This window comes from Dicentrarchus labrax, unplaced genomic scaffold (assembly GCF_905237075.1).
Source record: "Dicentrarchus labrax unplaced genomic scaffold, dlabrax2021, whole genome shotgun sequence".
In the NCBI taxonomy this organism is placed as follows: domain Eukaryota; kingdom Metazoa; phylum Chordata; class Actinopteri; family Moronidae; genus Dicentrarchus; species Dicentrarchus labrax.
The window spans coordinates 1,916-16,483 of record NW_026137002.1 but is presented as its reverse complement, the minus strand read 5'-3'; the positions used below and the strand labels follow the sequence as shown (position 1 = coordinate 16,483).

The following is a 14,568-nucleotide window of genomic DNA, read 5'->3' as shown; positions in this document are numbered from 1 at the left end:
TGAGGTTTTGTCGCAAAGAGAAAGCCCAGACTGTTGTTTGATGGAGCAGTTGCCGCCATCCCCAGCGCTTATCTCCTCCTAATTACGCAGATGTTGACGGCACAGGAACTTTACGCAGCGCTAATAATTATGACGCATACCTGACAACAGGATCTAGAACCAGTGACTTTAAGTTCGTGATATCCTTACACTTATGGCACCACAACAAGCCAGCTGACCAGACCTATGAAAAGTCCAAGGACTTCCCGGCTGACGTATTTGGAGACAGTGATGGTTCTCCTGAGGTAGGAACACATTTCATGTCACTGAACTTGTGTTCATCATCCTGAAGAAGCCATTTTGTTCTTTTCTTTGACCCTTTTCAGTTTGATGTTCTTTCTGTGGTGGTTCAATAATCTTTTAATAGTTTCAAAAGTTGTTAAAAAGTCCTGATTTTGACTAAGTAATTTTAGATTTAAGCTATCATCGATATGGGTTGTTGGTGTTTCAATCTAATAAAATAATTAGAATTTACCGTTTAAATATCACAACTTCACATTTGTTCTCATTGTTCTCACCAATATGTTAGTATAAGTAGAACAATTTTTAGAGCAACTTTCATTGGTCATTTTAACCTTCCTTTGCTCCCACCCACACACACCAATCGATTATGCGCTGTGTTTGATATGTCTACTGTTAAGGCTTTGGTTGATTTTAAAGTGTAGACAAATAGACAATTTGTCTATTTGAATCCATCTCGTCGTTTGCTTGTTCTCTTTTTATGTTCCAGTGACGGAAAAACTGCTTGTTTCTCTGTCCTTGGTGCTGAACTCAGTTTGACTTATTGATGCATTGTTAGGAGATAGTTTACTTCTTTTGTTTTATGATGTTGCAGTTTGCGGATTTGTTTCAATAATTTAAGTATTACTTAGATTTTGTGGAAAGCTTAGGTATTTCCCTGCTCATTGTTTGCATTTGAATATGTCGTCTCTATTATCTGGTGTCATTCTGACTGCGTCTTCTCGATAATACTGTCCAGAAGTGTTCACCATTAACATAGCCTATAAATAAACTCGGTGACGAGCACAGAGACGAATTTGACCCTCTGTGTTTATTCTATGTAGCTAGTGGAGTTTCGCGATTCATAGTTTTAATCCTCTAGATGAAAAAATCATATACTGTATTTGTGCGTCAGTGAAAAATCTGTAAGACGTTTAAATTAATATGACACGAAGGCTTTTATAAAACCTTCACACTTTTAAAAATGACACATGTAATTCAAGTGTTTCTTTAACTTTAATGTATGTCTTTAAAGACCACATGATGTTGCCCATTAGTACAAACTTCCATAACCAACACTGTACAAGAAAAGGAATATATCAACTACTCGCAGTCTAGTTTTGACAGAGCAGGTAGCAGAAATACCAGACATAGTACTTTTATCCTTACAGTTTCTCTTGTATTTGATACTCTTATTCTGTTATTTAGGAAATACTAAAGACCAGCCCAATGTCCTTGAACTTTGCCACAACTGTTGGTCACTATCGATCTGCCTTTAAATTATGTAAAATAAATAAAAACAAAATCCTACATCACCTTGTCATAACTTAAGAAATACTCATGGTGTCAGTGAGTGACCAGCCAACGAGAAGGCACGGTCATTCTCCACCCTTCTTTCACAATGAATTTAAAGCCTCACTCTGCCATTGTATCGCTGTTGACATAAACCGCTTCGTGGAGGACAGCAACGTGTTCATATTTGTTAATTGAGGGAATCAGCGAAAGCATCGTTGATATATTTTGACCAGCTTAGAGTTTGTAACGTGGATGTGGTCTTTCCCGCATTATAATGGGATACAGTAGGGTTTGCGCTTCACTGCGGCCTTGCTTTTATTTCCTTGTCCTCCAGCCCGTCTATGGAGACGTGACCTACTCTATCCCGGAGGAGATGAAACGTGGATCTGTAATTGGAAATATCGCTAAGGATGTGGGACTTGACTCGGGCAGACTGTCTGCTCGCAAGGCTCGTATCGACACTGAGGACAACAGCGTTAAGTACTGCGGCGTAAATATCAACACCGGAGACTTGATCGTGCAAGAGAGGATCGACAGAGAAGGGCTTTGTGGGAAAAAGGCGTCATGTGTTCTGAAACAGGAACTCGTACTGGAAAATCCACTAGAATTGCACCGTATTAGTATCCGCGTTCAAGATATGAATGATAATCACCGCAGTTTAAAGAGGATTCACTTAAATTTGAAATTCGGGAATCGGCTGTTAAGGGTGCACGTTTTCTCCTTGGATGAAGCGCATGACGCAGATATAGGAGAAAATGCTGTTCAGGGCTACTCGCTTCAGCAGAATGATAATTTCAAATTAAACGTAAACACAAAAGCAGGTGGACGAAAATACGGCGAATTAGTTTTAGACAAAGAATTAGACAGAGAGGACAAACAAGAGATTATGTTATTGCTTAACGCATTTGATGGTGGCTCTCCTCAGAGATCAGGTACTGTAGTCATACACGTCACTGTACTTGGATGCTAATGATAATGTACCAGGGTTTAGTCAGTCTATCTATAAAGCAAGTCTGCCTGAAAACTCTCCTCTGGATACATTGGTGATCACAGTGAGTGCAACTGATGCAGACGAGGGAGTGAATGGTGAAATTACCTATGGATTTGACCATGTTTCAGATGAAAATCAAATGTTCTCCTGAACCCTAAAACAGGAGAGAGGTAAAGTGGCCGGGTCTATTGATTATGAAAAAGAATCGTCCATGAAATTCAGATCAGTGCTAAAGATGGTCTTGGATTGGTGTCATATGCAACTTTAATAATTGAAATTACAGACATAAATGATAATGCTCCAGTTATATATCTGAAATCACTGTCTAACCTTATACCTGAGAATGTATCACCTGGTACAGAGGTGGGCATCATTAATGTACAGGATAGAGACTCTGAGACTAACAGACAGGTCCGCTGCTCCATTCAGCAAAACGTCCCTTTTAAGTTGGTTCCTTCTATTAAAAACTATTATTCTCTGGTGACCACAGGACAACTGGACCGTGAACTAGTGTCTGATTACAACATTACAATCACTGCCACTGACGAGGGCTCTCCACCTCTGTCCTCCTCTAAAACTGTTCAGTTATCTGTAGCAGACATCAACGACAACCCACCTGTGTTTGAGGAACAGTCCTACAGCGCATATGTGACTGAAAACAACAAACCTGGCTCCACTTTATGTTCCGTTACTGCTCGAGACCCCGACTGGAGACAAAACGGTACAGTGATTTATTCTCTGTTAGCCGGGAGGTGAACGGTGCCCCGGTGTCCTCCTATCTGTCTGTTAACGGAGATACGGGGGTGATCCACGCTGTGAGGTCGTTTGATTATGAACAGTTCAGGAGTTTTAAAGTCCACCTGATGGCCAGAGACAACGGTTCTCCCTCCGCTCAGCAGCAACGTGACCGTCAGTGTCTTCATATCTGATGTGAATGACAACTCTCCTCAGATACTGTACCCCGCCCCCGAGGGCAACCTCGTTCATGACCGAGCTGGTCCCCAAAGCTGCACACGGAGGCTCTCTGGTGTCCAAAGTGATAGCGGTGGACGCGGACTCCGGACAGAACGCCTGGCTGTCTTATCATATAGTCAAATCCACTGATCAGGGACTTTTAACTATTGGTCTCCACAGTGGAGAGATCAGGACACAAAAGGACATTTCCGAATCAGACAGCATGAAACAGAACCTTATTGTGTCAGTGAAAGATAACGGACAGCCCTCTCTCTGCCACTTGTTCCATGTATTTACTTATTTCTGATAACTTGGCTGAGGTGCCAGAACTGAAGGATATTTCTTATGATGAGAAGAATTCCAAATTGACCTCTTATCTGATCATCGCGCTGGTGTCTGTGTCCACCTTTTTTCTGACCTTCATCATCATCATCATCCTGGGTGTGAGGTTTTGTCGCAGGAGAAAGCCCAGACTGTTGTTTGATGGAGCAGTTGCCATCCCCAGCGCTTATCTCCCTCCTAATTACGCAGATGTTGACGGCACAGGAACTTTACGCAGCGCTTACAATTATGACGCATACCTGACAACAGGATCTAGAACCAGTGACTTTAAGTTCGTGACATCTTACAATGACAACACACTGCCTGCTGACCAGACTCTGAGGAAAAGTCCAAGTGACTTTGCTGACTTTGGAGACAGTGATGGTTCTCTCAGGTAGGAACACATTTCATATCACTGAACTTGTGTTCATCATCCTGAAGAAGCCATTTTTTTTCCCATTTGACCCTTTTCAGTGTGATGTTCTTTTTGATGGTGGTTATATACTCTTTAATAGGTCCAACGGTTGTTAAGAAGTCCTGATGTCGGCTTAAGTGTTGAGATTTAAAAATATTCTCGATACAGTTGTTGGTGATTCAATCCTCAAATTAGAATTTACCGTTTAGATATCACAACCTTTACATTTGCCCTCTTTCTCTTACCAATATGTCCGTATAAGTCGAACAATTTTCAATGCATCTTTCATTGGTCGTTTAACCTTCCTTTTGCCCACCCATAATATTTGATTATACGCGTGTGTTTATATGTCTACAGTTAAGGCTTTGGTTGATTTTACATTGTGTTTGAGAGAACTTGTCTATTTAGAGTCCTTTGAATCCATCTGGTTGCTTGTTGCTTTTTTATTTTCCAGTAAGGGATAACTGCTTGTTTCTCTGTCCTTGGTGCCTCGAACGCAGTTTGACGTATTGTTGCATTGTTAGAGATAGTTTACTTCTTTGTTTTATGATGTTGTCACTTTTTACCAGTTTGCCGATTTATTTTAGCGATTGTACTATTATGTTGATTGAGTTGATATATTTAGGTATTTCTTGCTTAATGTTTGCATGTGAATATATCGTCTCTGTTATCTGGTGTATTTGTGACTGTGTATTCTCAATGATACTGTACCTGTACCTGACAACAGGATCTAGAACCAGTGACTTTAAGTTTGTGACTTCTTAAAAGACAACACACTTCCTGCTGAGCAGACTCTGAGGAGAAGTCTAACATGCTTTGTTGATGCATTTGGAGATTCTGAAGTCTCTCCAGATGTATGAAAAACTGGAAAATAGTGTTATGTTTTCTACTAAAGTCACAGTGTGAATGTTTCCTAATACGTTTAATTGCAGTACAAGAAGACTTCACCTTCTCTTTCTTTTTTTTTCTTTCTTTTTTCGTAATAATGAGATGCAATTGAAGAAGTGGTTGCGTAAACATATTTCTTCATTGCCCATGCATGGATCTAGCCTCCTCAATATGTGTTTAATAAATCTTGTACAGGGGTTTATGATGATCTAGCAGTTTACTCATGAGGAAGCCATATAAGATGATCACGGTATGGAAACTGCTTCCTACAAGACATATATGTTTTTCATTGTGGAAAAAGATATTTTTTCACAATCATGGCAAAATCTAAGCAGAAGACATAGATTTATGTTGAATCAAAAACGTCAAATACAGCGTTCAGAACGCTTTTGAGTGGTTGTGGGGGGTTTCTAAATTGGACCTTTTGAGTCTTAAGAAATAATGGTTCTATTGTGGTTTATGTTACTTCTAATAGGATTGAGAGAGATTTTGCCTTCTCAAACATAAATATATTGTCTCACCTATTCATATCTATCTATCTATGGTTGCATGGAATGGTTCTTTACAGGACATTCACTTTGTTTGGGTTTGATCATGCCTTTGCACTTTTCAGTAGATATATTTTGTTTGGATTCAACAGTCGCTGTCTTTGCATCTCAATAAAGTGTAAGAATGAATTTTATTCAAATATTTATCCTGTGCATGATTATATCATAGGTTTTATTTGTTAGAGACTTACTTTACAATGGCTGAATGATAATATTTCAGGGGCAGACGTGGCATATAACATTGTATTGGAAACCAACTTCGTTGTTTCAAATTAATGACTGCAACTCATCTATGAGTATAAATAAGTATAATACAAACTTTTCCCTTGACCCATAGCCTGTATTAGGTTATGATGGTGCATACAATTTTAAACTGATTAATATACTTCCTCTATAAATGTAGGATTCTTCTTGCAGTAGTAGTGTAATTGTTATTACATTTCTTCTACTACTACTGCTAATAATAATAATAATAATAATAGTGATGATAATAATAATAATAATAATAATAATAATAATAATAATAGTAGTAATAGTAAAAGTAATAATAACAGTATATGTACAGTTTGTCATTTCATCTTTCCACTCACGGTGTCGCTATTCGCCTGTCTATGTGAAACATTTCTACTCCACCCTCTCGATATAGATCAATAAAATGCTAATGTTTCAGTTGCTGTTGGTAGTTTGGTGCAGCAGGAATAGCTGAGGAGTGCGGTCGATTTTCTTTTGACTGAACTGTAGAATACTTATTGAATTTGTAAACTACAAGAGAACCCTTTTTCTGTAACACACGCGTTGCCGTGATGGCGCTCAAACGGAACTGCTTCGTTTTCTTTCTGATGTGGCAAACCGTGAATGGGGACGTGAGCTATTCCTTTCAGGAGGAAATGAAGCGCGGATCTGTTATTGGGAATATAGCGAAGGATCTTAACCTGGACTCGAGTAAACTGTCTGCTAGAAATGCCCGTGTTGATGCCACAGGGAATCGCAAGCGTTACTGTGATATCAGTCTCAGTACCGGAGATTTAATTGTTGCAGACAGGATCGACCGAGAGGGGCTTTGTGGCGAAAAAGCTGTCCTGTGTCATAAAACGCGATCTTGTACTGGAAAATCCTCTGGAGCTGCATCCGTTCAGTCTTCACATTCAAGATATTAATGATAATTCCCCACAATTTAAGGAAGAATCGATTAATATAGAAATTCAAGAGTCTGCAGTCAGGGGAGCTCGTTTTGTGATAGAGGAGGCCCACGATGCGGATGTAGGACAAAATTCAGTTCAACAATACAGCCTGAAGAAGAATGAACATTTCATTTTGGCTTCTAATGGAAACACAATAGAGCTTGTTCTTGATAAAGAGCTTGATCGTGAAAAACAGCAAGAGATCAATCTGCTCCTTACAGCTTTAGATGGTGGCTCTCCTCAGAGATCAGGTACTGTAGTCATACACGTCACTGTGCTGGATGCTAATGATAACGCCCCAGTGTTTAGTCAGGCCGTTTATAAAGCCCGTCTGCCTGAAAACTCTCCTTTAGACACTGTGGTAGTCACAGTGAGTGCAACTGATGCAGATGAGGGAGTCAATGGAGATGTAACCTATGAATTTGGACATGTTTCAGAAGATGTGAAGAAAGTTTTTAGTATTGACCGTAAAAATGGAAAAATAAAAGTAAATGGTGAGATTGACTTTGAAAGTGTTACAACCTATGATTTGCGCATTAAAGCTAAAGATGGTTTAGGATTATCGTCATACACAAAGGTAACACTTGATGTCACAGATGTCAATGACAACATACCTGTAATCTATGTGAAATCTCTGGCAAATCCAGTACCGGAGAATGTGTCACCTGGTACAGAGGTGGGCATCATTAATGTGCAAGATGCAGATTCTGAGAATAACCAACAGGTCCGCTGCTCCATTCAGCAAAACGCCCCTTTTAAGTTGGTTCCTTCTATTAAAAACTATTATTCTCTGGTGACCACAGGACAACTGGACCGTGAACTAGTGTCTGATTACAACATTACAATCACTGCCACTGACGAGGGCTCTCCACCTCTGTCCTCCTCTAAAACTGTTCAGTTATCTTTAGCAGACATCAACGACAACCCACCTGTGTTTGAGGAACAGACCTACAGCGCATATGTGACTGAAAATAACAAACCTGGCTCCACTTTATGTTCCGTTACTGCTCGAGACCCCGACTGGAGACAAAACGGTACAGTGATTTATTCTCTGTTAGCTGGTGAGGTGAACGGTGCCCCTGTGTCCTCCTATCTGTCTGTTAACGGAGACACGGGGGTGATCCACGCTGTGAGGTCGTTTGATTATGAACAGTTCAGGAGTTTTAAAGTCCACGTGATGGCCAGAGACAACGGTTCTCCTCCACTCAGCAGCAACGTGACCGTCAGTGTCTTTATATCTGATGTGAATGACAACTCTCCTCAGATACTGTACCCCGCCCCGAGGGCAACTCGTTCATGACCGAGCTGGTCCCCAAAGCTGCACACGGAGGCTCTCTGGTGTCCAAAGTGATAGCAGTGGACGCGGACTCCGGACAGAACGCCTGGCTGTCCTATCATATAGTCAAATCCACTGATCCGGGACTTTTCACTATTGGTCTCCACAGCGGAGAGATCAGGACACAGCGGGACATTTCTGAATCAGACAGCATGAAACAGAACCTTATTGTGTCAGTGAAAGATAACGGACAGCCCTCTCTCTCTGCCACTTGCTCCATGTATTTACTTATTTCTGATAACTTGGCTGAGGTGCCAGAACTGAAGGATATTTCTTATGATGAGAAGAATTCCAAACTGACCTCTTATCTGATCATCGCGCTGGTTTCTGTGTCCACCTTTTTCTGACCTTCATCATCATCATTCTGGGTGTGAGGTTTTGTCGCAGGAGAAAGCCCAGGCTGTTGTTTGATGGAGCAGTTGCCATCCCCAGCGCTTATCTTCCTCCTAATTACGCAGATGTTGACGGCACAGGAACTTTACGCAGCGCTTACAATTATGACGCATACCTGACAACAGGATCTAGAACCAGTGACTTTAAGTTCGTGACATCTTACAATGACAACACACTGCCTGCTGAGCAGACTCTGAGGAAAGTCCAAGTGACTTTGCTGATGTATTTGGAGACAGTGATGGTTCTCCTGAGGTAGGAACACATTTCATGTCACTGAACTTGTGTTCATCATCCTGAAGAATCCATTATTTTCTTTTGCTTTGGACTCTTTTTAATTTCATTATTCTTTTCAGTGGTGGTTAAATACTCTTTTAATAGTTCCAAAAGTTGTTAAGAAATCCTGATTTTGGCTAAATAATTCAGATTTAAGCTATTATCGATACAGCTGTTGGTGGTTTAATCTCACGTTAGAATTTACCGTTTAAATATCCCAACTTTTACATTTGTTCTTTTTTTTCTAACCAATTTGTTGTGTAAGTCGAAGAGTTTTCATTTAATCAATTATTGGTCGTTTTAACCTGCCTTTTGCCCACACACTATCGATTATGTGTTTGTGTTTGATATGTGTACTGTTAAGGCTTTGGTTGATTTTAAATTGTAGAGACAACTTGTCTATTTGAATCCATCTGGTCGTTAACGCTTCTTGCTTTTTTATCTTCCACTCAGGGAAAACTGCTTGTTTCTCTGTCCTTGGTGCTGAACTCAGTTTGACGTATTGATGCATTGTTGGAGATAGTTTACTTCTTTGTTTTCTGATGTTGTCAGTTTTTACCGGTTTGCTGGTTTGTTTCAGTAATTGTACTTTTAATTAGATTTTGTTTATATATTCAGGTATTTCCTGCTTATTGTTTGTATGTGAATATGTCGTCTTTATTATCTGGTGTCATTGTGACTGCGTCTTCTCGATGATACTCATCAGAAGTGTGTAACTATTTACATAGGCTATAATTGAACTCGGTATGAGAGCAGCAGGAAGATTTTGACCCCCTGTGTTTATTCTGTGTAGCTAATGGAGTTTTTGCGTTCCTAGGTTGGTCCTTTATATGTTAAATTATCTATATGTGCGTCAGTGACACATTCGTACACCTCATGCTTTTGACAAAATGAAACATTCTACTCAAGTGTTTTTTAACTTTAATGTATGTCTTTAAAGACCACATGTTGTTGTCAATTAGTACAAAACTTCCATAACCAACACTGTTAAAAAAAAAAGAATATATATCAACTACTCGCAGTCTAGCTTTGACAGAGCAGGTAGCAGAAATACCACAAATAGTAGTTTTACCCTTCAAGTTTCTGTTGTATTTGATACTCTTATTCTGTTATTTAACCCTTGTGTAATGTTCATATTGTTGTTACTCAGCCAGTGTTTGTGGGTCTGATGGACCCGTTGCATTTTGTGGCTTTTAATGCCTCACAATCAAACACTTTTATGTTAAAATACTGAACAGATGTTTACCTTATCCCAATTACAAGCAGTATAAACAATATATATGGTTAATATTTGCCCTTTACCTTTGTTAGGTCACATTGCAACATTGTTTGTCAACACTGTCTGCTCTCATTTTCTCGCACATTTGACCCTCTGATGTTCTGTGTACCTACACTCTGTCCTCCTCCTGTCTAGGCCTGCTGTGTGTGTGTGTGTGTGTGTGTGTGTGTGTGTGTGTGTGTGTGTGGGGTGTGTGTGGGTGTGTGTGGGTGTGTGGGTGGGTGTGTGGGTGTGTGGGTGGGTGCGTGTGGTACACAGAACATCAATTTCCACACTTCTATTAGCCCCCGGGTCCAGTGGACCCGGACATCTTATATGTAATAGAAATGTGTAGGGGGTGTATGGTGTGTGGTCATTAAATATGTATTCTGATATATGTTCTTCACAGAAAATGAGCCAAAGTCAGTGAGTCTCAGTTTGAAAAAATTAATTAATTGTATCATTTTTCTTTTAATAAAAAATGAAAACGGGTCCCACAGACCCGAACACCACACAAGGGTTAAGAAATTAAATACCAGCCGATTTTCCTTGAACTTTGCAACAACTGTTGGTCACTATCGATCTGCCTTTTAAATGATGTAAAATAAATAAAAACAAAATCCTACATCACCTTGTCATAACTTAAAAAATACTCATGGTGTCAGTGTGTACCAGCTAACGAGAAGGCACGGTCATTCTCCACCCTTCTGTCTCAATGAATTTAAAAGCCTCACTCTGCCATTGTATCGCTGTTGACATAAACCGCTTCGTGGAGGACTGCAACGTGTTCATATTTGTTAATTGGAGGGAATCACGAAAGCATCGTTGATATATTTTGACCAGTTTAGAGTTTGTAACGTTGATGTGGTCTTTCTCGAATTATAATGGGATACAGTAGGTTTTCGCTTCTATGCGGCCTTGTTTTTATTTCTCGTGTCCTCCACCCCGTTAATGGAGACGTGAGCTACTCTATCCCGGAGGAGATGAAACGTGGATCTGTAATTGGAAATATCGCTAAGGATCTGGGACTTGATTCGGGCAGACTGTCTGCTCGCAAAGCTCGTATCGACACTGAGGACAACAATGTTCACTACAGCGGTGTTAATCTCAAAACCGGAGACTTGATCATACAAGACAGGATCGACAGAGAAGGGCTTTGTGGGAAAAAGGCGTCATGTGTTCTGAAACAGGAACTCGTACTGGAAAATCCACTAGAACTGCACCGTATTAGTATCCGCGTTCAAGATATTAATGATAATTCACCGCAGTTTAAAGAGGATTCACTTAATTTTGAAATCCGGGAATCAGCTGCTAAGGGTGCACATTTCCTTCTTGGAGAGGCACATGACGGAGACATCGGAGAAAATTCTGTTCAGGGCTACTCACTTCAGCAGAATGACAATTTCAAATTAAACGTAAACACAAAAGCAGGTGGACGAAAATATTGCGAATTAGTTTTAGACAAAGAATTAGACAGAGAGGACAAACAAGAGATTATGTTGTTACTTACCGCATTTGATGGTGGCTCTCCTCAGAGATCAGGTACTGTAGTCATACACGTCACTGTACTGGATGCTAATGATAATGTACCAGTGTTTAGTGAGTCTGTCTATAAAGCAAGTCTGCCTGAAAACTCTCCTCTGGAAACATTGGTGATCTCAGTGAGTGCAACTGATGCAGACGAGGGATTACATAGCGAAATTACCTATGGATTTGATCATGTTACAGATGAAAATAGCAACGTTTTTTTCTTAGATTCTAAATCGGGAGAGGTGCGAGTAGCTGGAGCTATTGATTATGAGAAAGTTTCATCCTATGAAATGCAAATAAGTGCAAAAGATGGTTTGGGATTAGTTTCATACGCAACTTTAATAATTGAGATTACCGATATAAAATGACAATGCTCCAGTTATATATCTGAAATCACTGTCTAACCCCATACCTGAGAATGTATCACCTGGTACAGAAGTGGGCATCATTAATGTACAGGATAGAGACTCTGAGACTAACAAACAGGTCCGCTGCTCCATTCAGCAAAAACGTCCCTTTTAAGTTGGTTCCTTCTATTAAAAACTATTATTCTCTGGTGACCACAGGACAACTGGACCGTGAACTAGTGTCTGATTACAACATTACAATCACTGCCACTGACGAGGGCTCTCCACCTCTGTCCTCCTCTAAAACTGTTCAGTTATCTGTAGCAGACATCAACGACAACCCACCTGTGTTTGACGAACAGTCCTACAGCGCATATGTGACTGAAAATAACAAACCTGGCTCCACTTTATGTTCCGTTACTGCTCGAGACCCCCGACTGGAGACAAAACGGTACAGTGATTTATTCTCTGTTAGCTGGTGAGGTGAACGATGCCCCGGTGTCCTCCTATCTGTCTGTTAACGGAGACACGGGGGTGATCCACGCTGTGAGGTCGTTTGATTATGAAAAGTTCAGGAGTTTTAAAGTCCACGTGATGGCCAGAGACAACGGTTCTCCCCGCTCAGCAGCAACGTGACCGTCAGTGTCTTTATATCTGATGTGAATGACAACTCTCCTCAGATACTGTACCCCGCCCCGAGGGCAACTCGTTCATGACCGAGCTGGTCCCCAAAGCTGCACACGGAGGCTCTCTGGTGTCCAAAGTGATAGCAGTGGACGCGGACTCCGGACAGAACGCCTGGCTGTCCTATCATATAGTCAAATCCACTGATCCGGGACTTTTCACTATTGGTCTCCACAGCGGAGAGATCAGGACACAGCGGGACATTTCTGAATCAGACAGCATGAAACAGAACCTTATTGTGTCAGTGAAAGATAACGGACAGCCCTCTCTCTGCCACCTGTTCCATGTATTTACTTATTTCTGATAACTTGGCTGAGGTGCCAGAACTGAAGGATATTTCTTATGATGAGAAGAATTCCAAACTGACCTCTTATCTGATCATCGCGCTGGTTTCTGTGTCCACCTTTTTTCTGACCTTCATCATCATCATTCTGGGTGTGAGGTTTTGTCGCAGGAGAAAGCCCAGACTGTTGTTTGATGGAGCAGTGCCATCCCCAGCGCTTATCTTCCTCCCTAATTACGCAGATGTTGACGGCACAGGAACTTTACGCAGCGCTTACAATTATGACGCATATCTGACAACAGGATCTAGAACCAGTGACTTTAAGTTCGTGACATCTTACAATGACAACACACTGCCTGCTGACCAGACTCTGAGGAAAAGTCCAAGTGACTTTGCTGACGTATTTGGAGACAGTGATGGTTCTCCTGAGGTAGGAACACATTTCATGTCACTGAACTTGTGTTCATCATCCTGAAGAAGCCATTTTGTTCTTTTTCTTTGACCCTTTTCAGTTTGATGTTCTTTCTGTGGTGGTTCAATAATCTTTTAATAGTTTCAAAAGTTGTTAAAAAGTCCTGATTTTGGCTAAGTAATTTAGATTTAAGCTATTATCGATACAGTTGTTTGTGTTTCAATCTAATAAAATAATTAGAATTTACCGTTTAAATATCACAACCTTTACATTTGTTCTCATTGTTCTCACCAATATGTTAGTATAAGTCGAACAATTTTCAGAGCAACTTTCATTGGTTATTTTAACCTGCCTTTGCTCTACCCACACACCAATCGATTATGCGCTGTGTTTGATATGTCTACTGTTAAGGCTTTGGTTGATTTTAAAGTGTAGACAAATAGACAACTTGCCTATTTGAATCCATCTCGTCGTTTGGTTGTTCTCTTTTATGTTCCAGTGACGGAAAACTGCTTGTTTCTCTGTCCTTGGTGCTGAACTCAGTTTGACTTATTGATGCATTGTTAGAGATAGTTTACTTCTTTTTTTTATGATGTTGCAGTTTGCGGATTTGTTTCAATAATTTAAGTATTACTTAGATTTTGTGGAAATATTTAGGTATTTCCTGCTCATTGTTTGCATTTGAATATGTCGTCTCTATTATCTGGTGTCATTCTGACTGCGTCTTCTCGATAATACTGTTCAGAAGTGTGTCACCATTAACATAGGCTATAAATAAACTCGTTACGAGAGCACAGAGACGAATTTGACCCTCTGTGTTTATTCTGTGTAGCTAGTGGAGTTTCGCGTTCCTAGTTTTACCCTCTATATGTTAAATCATGTACTGTATTTGTGCGTCAGTGAAAAATCTGTAGTCGCTTAAATTAATATGACACGCAGGCTTTAATAAACCCTTCATGCTTTTGACAAAATGACACATGCAACTCAAGTGTTTCTTTTAACTTTAATGTATGTCTTTAAAGACCACATGATGTTGCCCATTAGTACAAACTTCCATAACCAACACTGTACAGAAAAGGAATATATCAACTACTCATAGTCTAGTTTTGACAGAGCAGGTAGCGGAAGTACAGACATAGTACTTTTATCCTTACAGTTTCTCTTTGTATTTGATACTCTTATTCTGTTGCCAGGAAATTA

General features: G+C 40.2%; 1 protein-coding gene and 1 pseudogene across 1 annotated transcript; both read left to right on the top strand.

Moving 5' to 3' along the window:
* Positions 1 to 90: 90 nt before the first annotated feature.
* Positions 91 to 8,152, top strand: LOC127361339 (protocadherin gamma-A12-like; the record flags this gene model as incomplete). Its single annotated transcript, XM_051395883.1, has 4 exons — positions 91 to 284; positions 1,889 to 2,140; positions 2,768 to 3,180; positions 7,801 to 8,152. Coding segments are annotated over 4 exons (1,211 nt in total), but the record flags the coding sequence as incomplete, so codon positions are not given.
* Positions 8,153 to 10,847: 2,695 nt separating this feature from the next.
* Positions 10,848 to 13,484, top strand: LOC127361338 (protocadherin beta-15-like; annotated as a pseudogene).
* Positions 13,485 to 14,568: the final 1,084 nt, after the last annotated feature.